The following is a 16,011-nucleotide window of genomic DNA, read 5'->3' on the forward strand; positions in this document are numbered from 1 at the left end:
CAGCGACCGGTTGGGTCACACCGTTTCACTATTTACACGTCCTGCAGGACAGCTCAGTTATGTCATTCCTGCTTTGCTCTGTCAGACCATTTCTTAAAATATCAAGGGCTTCCCGCGATACAAAATGCCAGGATTTTAAAAGAAGGGAGAGGGTGGGAGACGATCAGCAGCTTGGCTCAGACATTTAGTGCTTTCCTGCCCAAGGAAGGCATCACTCACCCATGTTTAGGTTGCTTATACAACACTGTGATGCTGAGGTTTCACAGCATGGTTGAGAGGGGTTTGCTTTATTTTAGGGGTGATTCCAGTGGCAAATAACTGGAAGAGAATTAAACAGATTTGAAGCCAGAGTTGAGACGGAGAGCAAAATCGTTGGACTTGGCGGGCAGAAGCAGACAAAACCAGGAGTCCTTTGCCTTTAAAGCTGCACTCAAGCGGGAATTCGACAGGTCCAGCTGGGCTTGCAAGCTAAGCCTCCTAAACTTTCCTGATCTACACAACTGCTAAGTGCACAGGTTAGCCTCAACCTTCCCCAATCTAGCACACTTTAGGTGTGCTGGACTTCAACTCCCATCATCCTCTTCCCCTACTGCCATTGGCCTTGTAAACTAGGTTGATGAGATATGTAATCCAACACCTTGGAAAGGTGTAGGAATTCTTTTTTGCATCCACTGCAATACTGGATTGGGGGCTTAAGGAAGAGGGACATTTCTGCATTAATCTTAAGGCGGGTGAAAATTGATTTATTTTACTGGGAGAAATTGATGGCAAATCCATTGCCTTGCCATCAGTGAAATCTAAATGCTAATAAAGATTTCTGCATTAGCATCTATACATCATAAAATACCATATGCCAATTTTATGCAGCATTGGGTCATGGCCTGTGACCTGAATCTTTTAAGTAATTAGAAACACCACTGAGGAAGGTTCAGTTCACAATGAGCCAATCGCTACGCTACATTTTATGGTGGCTCTGACAGTCTGAACTGGGCCCCATCTCTATTCAAAATATCCATATAAAAACAAGAACGCTTATTCAGCCTGGAATGCCGAGGTACTTCCATGTGCACCTCTGACTCCACACCTTGGCTCTCAGGTTCAGTGTCCCCTTTCATAAGCTCTTCTGAAGAGCTGGGACACACATCCCCAGAGCCCTCGTGGCTCTGCTCACAGTAATAATGCCCAGACCATTCTAGAACACTTACAAACTCCACACTGACATCCTTGTGCCAGAAGGAATAGGCTGCGGCCAATAGGAAAAGGTCAGCCATTCCTCATGATGATGTGTGCTTGATGTTGCACCTGACTGCTAAAAGAGTTGACTCTATTGGTAAATCTGACAAAGGATAAGGAGGGTCCAGAGAATAGAGATCAGCTTTGGAGAGTGTTGGAGAGCTTGTGTCAAGAGGAGACAACTGCTGTCATTCTCTGGGGTGCCGAGCCATCTGTATGACTGTACATTGAATCAGGCCATTGGTCCATACAGTCCCAAGATGGCTTGATCTATCTGGCAGTCACTCTACAAGGATAAGAGCAAGAGGCCTTCCGTGCCCCATCTCCCTGAGATCCTTAATTCAGAGTTAAGGTCATTAGAGCTCCTCCTGGTTGTGCCATGACCCAGATGGCCATCCCACAGGCCTTCCTGGTTCCGAATTTAGGGAATGATGTTCCCTTTGGTTTCCAAGGGGCACCAACACTCACACATTTGGGGCACCAGGTGGAGACCCTTTTCTTTACTGAGTGTTCTGCCAAAATCATTTTTCTAGAATAATGCGCTGTACTGGTCCTAAATTTTATTTGATCTTTTAAATCATGTTTTATATAAATGTTTCTATATTATAGATTTTACTTGTATTTTCATGCATATCATGATGTATTTTAATGTTTTGATTGTTCTGCAAACCAGTTAGAGACATAAATAAATTGGACAGTGGTTCATAAATCTGTAGAATAAAATATTAATAGCAGCAGCGGCGCTACTTTCATCTCTCATCTTTTCAGCAAAACAACACAGACAGAAAGAAAAGCCAAGAGCTTCCAAAGAACACCACTGTCCAATTTTATTCATGTTCACAGTCACTGGCAAGAGCAGCGAGTGAAGCGCCACCTGGTGTCCACGAGCTGCAAGCAGCATCTTCATTCAAGGAAAGGGTGCTACGGAATATGGGAGAAAAAGACTGGGCCCGAAGGAGAACAAAATTACTGCAGGTATCTCCTTGGGTCCCCCTGCCTAACATATTAGCCTTCAACTTCTGCTGGCAAACAGAAAGAGCGTGTGCAATGCGTATTATTGTCATCGCGATGATGAGAGAGCCATTTGGCTTTGGGGAGGCAACGAAATAAGTAAATAAATACATTTATATCCTGCTTTTTGTTCTTCTTGCAAGGAACCCAAAGTGCCTCACACATTCCCCCTTCTCCTTGCAAGAACCCTGTGCTGTGGGTTACGCTGAGAATCGGTGGCTGGCCCAAAGCCACCCCCTGCAGACATTCAGGAGAGACCAGCATCCAGGGCACCGACTGAGAGCAGAAGCCATAGGCCCAAAGCCACCCAAAGACATTCAGAAGAGGCCCCTGGGTCTGAGCCTCCCCTTCACCTTTGCAACTGGCATGCTCACCTGCCTCACACTCCAGCCTTGGCAGGGTGGAAAGGGGAAACCACAAAGGACCATGGCTGTATGCTCTCTGTTTATTTATTAAATTTAAAATCCACCTTTGTTCCTTCCAAGGAACTCAAGGCAGCTGACATAACTCTCCTCCTCCTCCTCTAAAGCTGCTCCTCAAAACAACTGTCCAGTGAGGTAGGCTGGGCTTAGGGGCAGCGATGGTCCAAAGTTACTCAGTGAGCTCCATGGCTGGGTGGGGACTGGAACCCAGATTTCCAGAGTCCCAGTCCTGCACTCTTAACCATTACACCGCACTGGCTCTTACCACAGTGTTCTCCACCTGTCAAGCAGGCGGCAGCAATGAGGAGGAGGAGGAGGAGGAGAACACCAGATGACAATGGTTGTGAGGATGCAGAAGGGCAGAGGAAGGGGGCACACCATGCCCGAGCACCCTCTGAAAGCTGGAGCAGTGCCGTGTTGAGGAATAGCCTGTGACTCACCAAAATCAGCACCCGTCTAATGAACCAGAAGTATGAGGATTGATGATCTTTGAAAGGCTGAGTATGAAAAGCACACTGAGAAAAGGTAGAAGAACTGAAGAACAGCAGAGCTGGGAGGGGCCAATAAGGCCATGGGGTTCAAGACGCTGTTCAATGAAGGACTCCAGATGCAAGCAGCAACTCCCAAGTTGAAGAGAGCCAGTGTGGTGAGGCAGTTATGAGCATGAGACTGCGACTCAGGAGAACTGAGTTCCAGCCCCCGCTCAGCCATAGAATCATAGGAGAGCTGGAAGGGGCCATGAAGGCCATCAGGTCCAACCCCCTGCTCACTGGGGGATTTAGGGCCAGTCACCGACTCTTAGTCCGACCTACCTCACAGGGCTGATGTTGTGGGGAAAAGACTGAGAGAAAGCAGAAGAATTATGTAGACTGCTTTGAGTTCCTTGGGAGTTAAAAAGGTGGGGTATAAATTAAGAACGAACAAAGGAACAAGAGAGTTCTAATACAATCCTACTCATCCTTAATGGGGAACTTCTATAGTGAAAAGGTACAGGCCTGAATGGTAACTCAGCTACAAAATGACCCTCAGCTGGTGCACAGCAGTTGGAGTATCTTGAGTAGGGCCAAGAAGACCAGGTTTAAATCTCCACTCAGCCCTGAAGCTGCCAGTTTGTTCCCTCTAAGCTTAACCAACCTCAGAGCATTGACGTGAAGATAACATGGAAGGCGCCTTATATCCCGCTGTGAGGTTCTTGAACAAAATGTGGGGTACCATTGGCATTACAAAACACATAGATATTGGACCACAATCAAACAACAGGCAGTCAACAGACCAGTGTCTTCCAACTGGGATGCCACATTCCATAGCATTTCCTCTAGGAAAGTTGGCTAGGTATTTCCAAAAGCGCTTCTTCTAGAACAACAACTCTATTAAAGAGGAGACGCTTAGGGGTTGCTGTGTCCGTGGGGCAGTTCATCTGCTCGGGGCTTTAGTCCAAATGTTAAAGGAACTGTCCGTGGTGCTGAAGCCCCTCATCAAGATAAGTTCTGCACCGCAGAGACCTTCTTAAAAATCTGCAGTAGATCCATGGCTCCACTGAGTAGATTGATGGTTTCACCAGCCTCTGCTGCTTAGATTAAGGGAAAGATGTTGCGGTTACCTGTCTAGGCTGTTCGATCACTCGCTGGGGATCAGACTTCACTTTGTTATTGGGGTGGTTGGTAACTTTGGTTACAGGCTGCTTGAAAATGGATGCTGTCTGTCTGATTGGCAGCGTTGTGTTTAAGTCTGGTTTGCCCTGGTCAAAGAAAAAAAGGATTTGTTATGGTTAGCGTACCAAACAGGTAAACAGGATAAATGGTTACATGATGGGTAAGCATGCCGGGACAAGCAAGGAATTAATCACTTTTTCTCGTTTTTGTCCAGAAAACGGAATTCTTTTCAAATAAGCAGTTGATTCAGTTAAACAGCCTCATGGGCCTCCCACTTCAGCCCACTAACCAAATTTCTTTAATTTCTTTAACATGAAACAAGCTAAATTTAAGCCACGAGGTTCTCTGTAGCTGCTGAATTTGGGCAGCACAATGCCTATTTGCTGGTTCTTAAATTTTAGGGGAAGGGGTATGGACCATACAGTGCCCTATAGAATGCACCCCCTCTGAAGGTCCTGGGGAGGCAAAAAAATGGCCCCTGGCTTCCCAGTTAGTCATGCCTGCAATACAAGAAGTTTGGGGCAATTTTATGGACGAGTTTACACATGATTCTCAACCTCCACTGAAGTCCTTGTCTCCAAAGTGACATCAGGAGATGCAGAAATTATCCTACACTGCACGTTGTTAAAAAAAAAAACACCAGTAATTAGCCAGTAAATAATAATAATAAGCTTTCTGGGCAATTTAGAAAGAACACATGAAAACTAAACAATAAAATACAAATACCATAAAAACAAAGCAGCAATAAATAAATTCAAAATGGATCAAATATACAAAAAAACTGATCTGTAAAAGGGGGGATCACGTGAGATGGGCCCCTGGGTAGCCGAATACATCTTTAAAAGCGTTAGTACAAAGGGCCATCTTAACCTAGAGCTATAAAGATGACAAATTTGCCGCCAGGCAAATCTGGATCCTTAGTGAGGAGGGTGTGCCACAGATGGGAGGAGGCCCCCACGGAAAAAGCGCCCCTCCTTGTGGCCGCCCTCTGAGCTTCCCTTGGAGTCGGCACTTGGAGGAAGGCTCCAGAGGTGGAGCGTGGTGTCCACGTAGATTGTGGTTGGGAAAGACATAAAGTATCCGTGAAGCATTCAGGAACCTCTCCAAAGTAGGAGCTTTCCACAAAGGGGAGATTTGGATACCATTAGATATCGGCGCAGGGGTGCCTTTAATCTAAAGGAAGGGGGACACACATTTGTGAACATGTTCCTAAGGGCAGAAGAATATCCCTCTTCCAGGCGGATTTGCAGGGATCTTATGAAAAGGAGATGCAAGTGCCCACAAAGCCAATTTCCAATGAGCTCAAAGGTGATCCATGTGTCTCAAGTCCAAAAGGAACTCCCTCCAGTCAGCTTCTGTTTGCCCTTAGTGACAAAGGCAGCTGAACCTGATTTGCCACACCGCACTGTGATGTCATCACACTCATCATGTGACTCCTAACTTGCTGGAATCACTCAGGAAGGAGAAAGCAGGCTGGATCTAGCAGATTTTAAACCACAGTAGCAGATGGTGGCCTGGGGAACCTATGACTCCACTCCTGGAAGAAAAGACAGAATAAAGGGCTTGGGTACTCCTACACCTTCTAGGATTGCAATCAAGCATTCCCACATGTACCTTTGTTTGTTTGTTTGTTTGTTTGTTTGTTTAAAGTTTTTATATGCCATTCCAATAATAAACTAAAACCATTTTGGCAGACTAAAGCTGCATGGCCTTACTGATCAAAGATGAGCATTCTTTGTCAAGTGCCATGATCTAAGCGGTCACATGGACATAATTTCTTGTTCAAATAGGGGAAGAGAGATAGCTGTACAGTCACAGAAGCTCTCCCTGAAGATGACCAGGAATCCCCTTCAGGCCCCCACTTCTCTCTCTCCTGGCTTGCGAGGGACTAGGAACTTGAAATTCTCAGGTTGGTGTTCTATAGAACATTTTTGCTGTGCTCACCCATTCAAGAACACCTGCCTTACAGACCCTTCACGTGTCCATCTGCAATTGTGGTTCCTAACTAGCATCAGGTGACTGGTTTGCCAGGAAAAGCACCCACCCCACTGGAGGACCACCTTGTGTTGGCCAGCTGCAGGGGCTCAGACAGAAGCCTGCAAGAAAAGCAGAAGCTCCCTGAAGACATGCAGAAGGCAACAAGCGGTGGCAGCCCACAGCGAGAGGATGTAGCTAACCAGAGAACCTGCTGCAAGAAGCAAGCAGGTAGCAAAGCAACCAACAGAGAGAGAGAGAGAACTACTTGGGTCTTCGGTACACTGACAGGACGTTTGGGCAAATACTAAGGGATGCAAATTTCGGCAAGTTTTAAGATCAAAAGGCAGAACAAAATTAACCTGCCTCCTTCACTTCTTCCAGAATTAAATTAAGCATGCTTCCAGATGGAGGGGTCCTGGCATTACTAATAGGAAGTTCTTGTGTAGCTATTCTATCTTTTTCTCCTACTGAATTTTCTGCAGTAAGAGAAAGATTGAAGTGGTGCAGAAACACAGAGGGGGTTATGAGAGAGGCTGGTGACATTGTCCTTCCAGACATTGCCTGGATCCTCTGTAAAATTCCATGAATGATGCAAGGCCATAGTCTGGAAGCACCTGCATGACGATCTGTGAGGGGGATTATGCATGGCCCTCAAACTACGGCCCGGGGGCTGGATGTGGCCCGCCATGCCCATTTGGACCCGCTGCGCGCGTGCGCCCACACACGCTCCCATGCGCACGCCTGCCGCCGCCCACCTCGCCCCACACGCGGGGAGGCAGCGGTTTGCTCACTCGAAGAAAAAGATCTCCAAGCGAGCCAGCCGCTGCCTCGTGCGCCCGCCGCACGGCACGTGCCCACCCTGCCTCGCCTCGCCTCCCCTCACCGCATGCATGTGCGCCCACCCACGCACCCCTCGCATCCCCTTGCCACGAGCCCCACCCCCCCAGCACGCGCGCCCACGTGCACCACCCCCTCCCCCACGCCGGCCCACGCGCACCACTGGCACCACCTTTCCGGCCCAGGCCCGGCACCGGCACCTTTCAACCGGCCCCTGGTTAAAAAGTTTGGGGACCCCTGGCATCTGAGAACCTATGGGTCAGAGAGAATAGGAGACGCACAGCCAGAAGATCGCTTCCGTCAGCTCCAGTACGAAGACAGCAGCCAGCCCGCACAGACAACAATTGCAACTGAGCCAAAGTGAGCAGGGCAGAGCAAAATTGCTGCAGATTCTGAAGCTTCAGAGCTGCAGATGGTAAAGTCTGCTTTAAGCATCTGCCCCGCGGTTAAGAGTGGATTTGTGGCCTGGAGCTTCCAGATGGAAGGCTGAATTTCCTTTGGCATTCCAGAGAGGGGGTTTTGGTGCTCACCTAGGTCTTACTGAGAAAGAATAGATGAATTCAAAGCAGGGGTGCAGGATAAAGATCCCAGTCCAGCCCATTTGAGATCCTCGGGTGGTCCCATCCTCTTTCTTCTGGCCCTGCCTCTTTCCCTGACTACCAGTTGGTGGGTAGTTTCCCAGCCTTTGTGATGTTTTCCCCCATTTCAAAAGGCTGAAATACAGCTTAGCAATGGGCAATAAGCAGGTCCCCTGGCCAACCCTCTACTGCATTTGGCCCTACCCACTATTGGAACATGGCCACCAAACGCTTCTCTAAAATGGAATTCAGCCCTTAGCAGGAACAAAGTTCTACACATCCTCTGAGCTGGTAACTGGGACAGGAACCAAGAGACAACCTCCTGTGTTCCAACTACTGTTCGGCTTGCAAGAAGCAGAAAAGGCAGGCTATAAATCCATCCAGTGTTGGACACTGCCAAGGTCCTTTCTTTCTTGGAAACTTCTGGGTCTGGCCATACCACACCATGTGGCAAACTGCTGAAGCACCTGCCACAGCACCTGTCTGCGCAGCTTCATATCCTCAGTCTCTAAGACTCTGCACTGGTCACTGGACCCTCCTGGACAGGAGAGAGTATAAATGAGCTTCCCATTCTACTTCAAGTCCTCCTAAGCTCCAGCATGTTTCTGCATACTCGGCTTGCTCCTCAGCCAAGATTTCTGGCTTGCTTCCTGATCCTGTTTCTTGGTAGGTCCACTGGTTCCAACTTGACCTTCAGTCCTGACTACTTGCTTCATCCCATGGACCCTGATTCCCAGCCCGCAGCTCACCTTCAGACCTCTCCCCATGGTCCACACAGGGCTTGGGTGGTCTGAATTGCTGGTTTCTTGACTCCCAAGACTGCCAGATCTTCTGAACCATTATTTTTTTCCCCTTAGACTGGATCCCACATTCTCCAGAGAAGCCTTCCCCAACCTGCTGCCTTTGGACTGCAGATTTCCTGAACAATGGCTGTCTCAAAACATCTGGCGGCCAGCAAGTTGGGGAAGGCTTCTCTTAGAAACACAGTCTGGGAGCTTCATAAGGGACAGCTTCGTATGTTCTAAATTTCAGTCCAGGCCCATTACACCAGTGACTGAAGTCTAAAGTTAGACAATGCAGGTGGCCCTTAAAATCTTACTCTTCTGAGGATGGGCTCAGGCAATGTTCTTTACTGTACAACCTGCACTCTCTGGCAAGACCATCTTCCCCCAAACACCCGCTTTTGCTCCCCAGATAATGAGCCTATCAATGGCAACCATGGGGTCATTTAAAAGCATTCCCTGTCTCAACAAAAGCTTACCAAGAAACGCTTTTTTCAGTCATATCACTGTTCCTCACAAAGTGTTTAATTAACATCAGTTATCACCTTCAGTTAGGCACACTTCCCAATTTTTGAAGTGTATCAAAATCTGTATTCCAGACTTATTTCCTGATTAAGAAAATTATGCACTTAAAAATGCACATGGATACACCTCCAGCACTGACCAAGATCAATGCAAAGATGCAAGGCCTCTGCTAGGATGCTGGCTTTTTCCTTTCAGAAAATTGTGGAGATTTCAGAACTGACAAAGTCATAAGCTGCATTTGTGAACCAACCTTATTTTGATTGAGCGAATCATTCCGTAATCTCTGTTTGTTCTTCTGTAATTTACTGGGCATCATCTTCCCCGTCCTGAAGTCAAAGCTGCTGAGGTCAACCGTGTTCCCCAAGTATCTTGCCAGCTGGGGTTTGCTTCGGAACTTCTTCCCACTTGGGCTACAAATGTAAAGAGCAGAAAAAGAAGACAATGGGGGATATTATGAGGTTGTCATCAATATACTTCTTATTCAGAGATTCCAAGGTGTGTTCAGTGAATGTGCTGAGGGTGGGGAACAGAACCCCCACCTCACACACAGGTCTGTTCAGGCCCCAATCCACAAAGATTGGGCCTGGTGATGCCTGCGACCCCGATGCCTCTCTTGCGTTCGTTCATTCATTCATCGGTGGGGGGTTTGGGACACAGCACAGGAAGTACATCTTCATGCAGTGCATGGCTAAACAGTGCAATTCATCCTGCAAGATATTGTGATGGCTTTCAAAGGGAACTGGGCAAATTCATGCCGGAGACAGTGATCAATGGCCACTAGTGCTGATGGCCATAGGCTACCTCTAGGGTCAGAGAAAGTTTGCTAGAGCACTTGGGCAAGGGGTGTGATTACACTCTTGTCCTGCCCATGGGTGTCCCTTGGGCCACTGTGGGAAGAGGAAGCTGGGCCTCGGTATGATCTGGCAGGGCTCTTACGTTCTTAATAAACTTTGGGACAACAGAAGGGAGCTACGGTCTCTTTCTCTGGCCCAGCTGAGTGCCTAGACTCTGAAGGTGAGCTGGACAGGTGTTGTTAGTGCATCCCTGCCTTCATCTGGCCCGATAGCACTGCCAACCATGGACTGAGGTGCAGCCAAAACCTGTTGCTCAAACGTCCACTCAAAAAGAGAGAGAAGAATGCATTTTCTGATACAAGGACGGGGGTGTGGGTGGGTAGGCAACACACACATGTAACTGGAGAAAATCAAGGAAAGTCAAAAGAACCACAGCCAATCTCTAAACCAGGTAAATCTCAAAGTTCATTCCTTCCTCACCTAACCTAAGTGGTGGTTCGTACCACGAGGGCACATAATCACAGCATCATGCTGCAGCTTTGGGAAGCCTTTTCTGCCAAGTGCCGTCAACTTTTCTACAGGCCTTGACCATGTTGAAGGCCATAAAATAAGAGGTTCCAATTTTGCTGGCAGGGGTGCAGAACCTCAGGTCCAGGGGTCACATCCAGGCTGCCCAGGTTAGGGAGAGGTTCCCCCACCCCAGACCCTGCTTTGCCCCAACCTGGTCTAATTTTGAGATTTCCCAGCTGTTATGCAGTTTATTCCCCCATTCTAATAGGAGATGATAAGACCCGTAAGCTAAAATTCTTCCCCATGTGCCCTCCCGCCCCTTGAAGTCTGAGGCACAGGCCCTCCTCCAGGAGCCCTCCTTGAAAGAGACCAGGAGGGTGGCTACTCGGAGGAGGGCCTTCTCTGTGGTGGCACCCCAAATATGGAACACGCTCCCCAGAGAGGTTCACGTGGCACCCATGCTTCTTTCCTTTCGGTGCCAGGTGAAACCCTTTTTATTTTCCCACTATTTTAATTGCTAATTTATCTTAATCCATGGTTTTTTATTTATTATTGGATGCTGTGCTACTTTTAGGTTTATCTTATTTTACTGCTGCTATTGTGAACCGTCCCAAGACGTCAGTGATGGGACAGAATACAAAAGTTTTAAATAAATAAAATAAAATATTCCGGTACTTGGGGCATTTTAGTCCCGCCTTTTTGGCCTTTGGCTCCACCCCCACTGGAATGCAGTCCAGAAAACTCCTCCAAAATGGAGTCCAGCCCTCAGGCTGAAAGAGGACGACACCCCATTATTAGCCAGGGCTTCTTGGCAGACACCTACGGTGTGCTTGAGGGCACAGACATCCCTCATTCCTACTTTGCATTTTTCTCACAGGAAGCACCAGCATAAAATGCCACAGCTTTGCGATAATAAAAATGTGCAATCGCCCATGTGTTACACTGAACAGACTGTTGAGTCAAGATGTGAGGAATTTCTGCTCTGCTAAGAAGCTCGGTCGGAGGATTTTGGCAACCCACCCTCTCTCAACCTAATCTTCTTCACCCGTTACAATAACTGGCTTCTGTCCCTGCTCCCCAGCATACAGAATTTATTAACTCGACAAATACCTTAACAAGCGGGTTGCAAACACTGCTCTAATTCATCCCAAATCCTGAGATTACAGGAAAAAAATATTACATTTTTATTCACTAAGGAGCTCAGCTTCTCTCTTTCCCTCAACACATTTCATCCTCACAACAACCCTGTGAGGTAGATCAGGCTGAGAGGCTGGAGATGGTCCTTGAGTTTCGCAGCATGAGCAGGGTTTGAACTCAGGTCTCCTAGATCTTAGAACGCTAGCCACTAGGCCAAGTTGGTGTATTTTACCAACTGAATTGTGTAGACCAGGCCTTGTTTCGATTTACTTGTTCTCATCTGCATGCTTCAAAAAAAATCAGTTTAATCTTGGAAACTGTAACTTCTTCAGCATATATACCAGGAGCCGTGGTTTTTGGAGACAGTGACCTGTACGCAAAAGAGAGCATTGGAACACACCAAATTCAAAATGGAAGAAAGAAATAAAACTGGGGAGAGGGAAGGAGTAATGGAAGTGATCTGAGAAGAAAGCTCCATCCTGAGCCATTCACAAGCCAGGTCCACATGCAATTATTGGAGACTTGTCGGAGGTCCCACCTGAGGTCACATGGCTTTCCATAGCTCCATCCACCATATTGTGGACTTCTGCTGAAGGGAAAGCCAACACATAGACCTCTAAGCTTTCTGGGGAACCCAGATACAGATGGCACAAGGTTCCAGCTACTCTGTGCAGAAGCTTTCCTCTGGCCTGTTGCCTGGTTATTGGAGGTGAGCTCAGCAAATCCATCCAGGGCCCCCCAAAGCGCTTACACATCCCACACTATTTCTGAGTCATTTTCCATCAGAGAACATTTGTGTGTTTAAAAGCCACTGAAATGTCCTTCACACATGTTTGGAGCCTGTTCCATTTCATTTTACCCAGTTACTGCGTACTTGATGACTGAAAACTGAAGTTACGAAATGCCACCATTGGAAAGTGTGGCATTTGAGTCAGTCCTGGTGTAACTGGGAGCCCTTTTCATACATACTCCCATGATTAAACAAGAAGCATACACACATCACACCAGAAACGGAGAGATGGCAGAACAGGCAAGGCAAATGGTGGCATGAACCAGCCTACAGGAACTATTTGATGCTCATTCTCAGAACATGTTTTTCTGTGGCTTTCCCCATTCAGGACCCCTTCAGATCAAGCTGGACTATTGCTCCTACAGTTCCTGGCCAGACTGGAGAAAGCTCCACAGTGTCCCTGTAGTTCAGCGGAAACTGCTATTGAAAGATGGGAAGGTATCACACAAAGTACAAAAAGACTGCAACTCTGCAATTTGGGGTGGGGGGGATTCTTAGAAGTGGATGTCTGGAGATCAGAAAGAATGGTCGATTATCTTTGCCATTCTGCTTTGAAGCTTCAACAAATCTGTCCACTCCAGAATCTGGATGAAGGGGGTTCAGCATTGCCATGCAATACAATTCTTTGGCCCACAAAACAGTCAGAATGAAAGTAGCTGAGTCTTAAAATAGACAATTTGAAATTAAACTTGAAGAGCAAGTTTCTGACACATGTCTATTTAAATATATAACTTACCGTAACACTCATTTTTTTCATGACTAAACCACTAACGTCCCACAGATCTCCTGGTTTCTTTAGCCAGATCAAAAACCTGCCTTAAACATACCCAGACACTTTCCTGGATATATAAGGGATTGCTACTTTTTTTCTTTTACATGTAGCACTCCATTGATGATGCAATTAGGTATTATTATTATTCCTACCACATTTCTATCTCAAGTTTCCTCCAATGCAGGATCCATGGTCTTTCCCTGCCCCTGTTTTATCCTAACAACAATCCTGTGCAGTAGGTTAGTCTGAAAGTCAGAGGCTAGACCAAAGTCACCCAGTGAACAGCCTAGCTCAGTGGGGATATGAAACTGGGTCTCCCTGCTTCTACATCAGCTCCTTAATCTCTGCACCACAGCGGCTGTCAAGGCCCTTTGAAAATTCCCTTAGTTTCAGACAAGATTTGCCATGCCTTGCAGAGGCACACAGAAGGAGTTCTGGTGAAGACACACAAGCACCCATGGACATACAGATCAGACTGTATAGTTTACTGGACCCAAGTCATAATTTATAACAGGTTCAAAAGTATGACAGATGTGAGCTGGAAGAGAGCTATCAAGCAAACCTCACAACAGCTGGAGAAAACATGGTAGAAATATTTCACAAGTTTCGGAAAAGCCTCTTTTTTAAAGCATTTCCTTCTATTGTGTTTGCCTTAGTACAACAGATATTTCAAATGGAATTTTAAAGAGAACATCTCTGTTGTGGCAGTGTTCAGTATAGTTCTCAGCATGACCGCAAAATCCATTTCATCTCTTCTGTCACATGGAAAGACCATCCTTCTCCAGTTGTTCATCATTTCAGTGGGCTATTTTGTCTTTCTGGAGTTTGCTGCTCTGTTTCTTCTTTGAACAACCTCTTCATGGAACCATAGATGAGTAGAGTTAGAAGGGGCCAGAAGGTCATCAATCCAACCTCCTGCTCAGTGCAGGACTCCCAGTTGAGCCATCCCTCTCAGCTGGCTGCCCGCTTGCATCTTGAATGCCTCCAGTGTGGGAGAGCCCACAACCTCTCTAGGTCATTGGTTTCATTGCCATACTGCACTAACAGTCAGGGCATTTTTCCTGATATCTAGCTGTAATATGGCTTCCTGCAACTGGAGCTCATTATTCCATGCCTTGCAGTCTGGAATGATCAAGAAGAGATCCCGTCCTTCCTCTCTGTGACAGCCTTTCCAGTACTTGTAGAATGCTATCACATCTCCTCTCACTCTTCTCTCCTCAAGGCTAAACATGCCCAGTTCTATCAATTTCTCCTCATAGGGCAGTGTTTCCAGTTCCTGGATCATCCTTGTTGCCCTCCTCTGAACCCTTTCCAGCTTGTCTGATCTTTCTTATATTATGGTGTCCAGAACTAGACACAGTATTCCAGATGAGAGCTAAGTAGTGCTGAGTAGAGAGAAACTTGGGCTTCACATAATTTGGAAGTGATACCTCTCCGAATGCAGCCACATCACATTGTTGACTTGTATTCGGCTTGTGATCTACAACATTTCCAAGATCCTTCTCACTTGCAGTATCGTTGAGCCAAGTATTCCCCTTCTTGTAATGATACATTTGGTTTCTTCTTCCTAACTCCAGCACTTGGCATTTGTCCCTATTGAATTTCATTCTTTTGTTTTGAGCCTAGCACTTCAAACTCCCAAGATCACCTTGAATTTTATTTCTGTCTTCCAGGGTGTTAGATAATCCCATCCAGTTTTGTGTCATCTTCAAGTCGTCTCTCCATGGTTTCATGAGCACTCTTTGAGTCAGATTCTGTGGATCCACCTGATCAATGTTCCATCTAACCCACTTTTAGCCGGTTTGCTGATCAGGATATCATGGAGCGCTTTGTCAAAAGCTTTGCTGAACTCAAGACAGGTAATGTCCACAACATTCCCATGGTCCATCAGGGAGACTATCCAATCAAAAAAATGAAATCAGAGTAGTCTGGCAGAATTTGTTCTTGAAGAATCATGTTGGCTGCTAGTAATCACAGCATTGTTTTCAAGGTGTTGCAGACCGACTGCTTTATAATCTGCTCCAGAATTTTCCCAGGGATTGATGTCAGAATGTGAAACATTCCCACATTCTTTTTTTTCCTTTCTTGAAGACAGGGACAACATTTGCCACTTCCCAGTCATCTGGTACTTCCCCTGTCCTCCATGATTTCTCATAAAAAACAAAAAGACAATCGTTCCGAGAGTTTTTCTACCAGCTCCTTTAGAACTTTAGGACTCTAAATCTCATCGGACCCTGGAGATTTGAACTCATTCAACCCAATGAGCTTTTCCTTGACCATTTGCCTATCAATCTTGAGTTGCCATTCTGTTCCATCAGCTTGTACTTCCCCTTCCTCAGGAAGGTCATAGAGCTTCTTTTGGGAGAATTGAGCACTCCTGTAGCAAGTATTTTGTTGAGATTGACAATTTGCCAAAGGTGGAGGGGAGGGGGCTTTTAAAAGGCAGAAGGGAGGGATAAATATGTCTTTGTACATAAAATAATGTGGAAATACTACTTTGAGTACTTCTGGAAGCTCCTAAAGACTCTTTGGGAAGTTCAGGTGAAACATTTACCGTATTTTTGCTCTATAAGATGCACTTTTCCCCCCCTCAAAAGTAAGGGGAAATGTCTGTGCGTCTTATAGAGCGAATGTGTGTGTGCCCGACGCCCAGGACGCTGCCGGCCCACCTGCACCACGTGGCACCACCTGGCCGGCACGCGCTCAGCGCGCCCTGCTCCACCCCCCCTCCAGCGCAGGTGAGAGCTGTTAATCACAGGTCAGTGTGTGTTTCATTAAAAGACGGGCAACCCGTCTTTTAATGAAGCCCATGGGGAAGTGATGGGGAATGTGCCTGTGATTATCAGGAAGCTTTCCATGGATCCCTCCTCTAAAAACTAGGGTGCATCTTATGGTCAGGTGTGTCTTATAGAGCGAAAAATACGGTATTTTAAAACCAGTGGCAGTCAACCACCATAGACCTTATCATCTTAAAACAGCACCTCCGCAATC

General features: G+C 46.7%; 1 protein-coding gene across 2 annotated transcripts in view; it reads right to left on the bottom strand.

The window, feature by feature from the left end:
• MBD2 (methyl-CpG binding domain protein 2) overlaps positions 1-16,011 on the bottom strand; it is a 62,563-nt gene that overhangs the window by 28,222 nt on the left and 18,330 nt on the right. For both annotated transcript variants that reach the window (XR_006414864.1, XM_044431555.1), the window contains exons 2-3: positions 9,268-9,427; positions 4,267-4,404 (exon numbers count right to left, since the gene is read on the bottom strand). Coding sequence is in view for 1 of the 2 variants with exons in the window: in XM_044431555.1 (XP_044287490.1) it covers positions 4,267-4,404; positions 9,268-9,427 (298 nt within the window). In the remaining variant the exon portion in view is untranslated. The remainder of the gene's footprint in view (positions 1-4,266; positions 4,405-9,267; positions 9,428-16,011) is intronic.

The sequence above is a fragment of the Varanus komodoensis genome, unplaced genomic scaffold (assembly GCF_004798865.1).
Source record: "Varanus komodoensis strain SLA01 unplaced genomic scaffold, ASM479886v1 scaffold22, whole genome shotgun sequence".
Classification (NCBI taxonomy): Eukaryota; Metazoa; Chordata; class Lepidosauria; order Squamata; family Varanidae; genus Varanus; species Varanus komodoensis.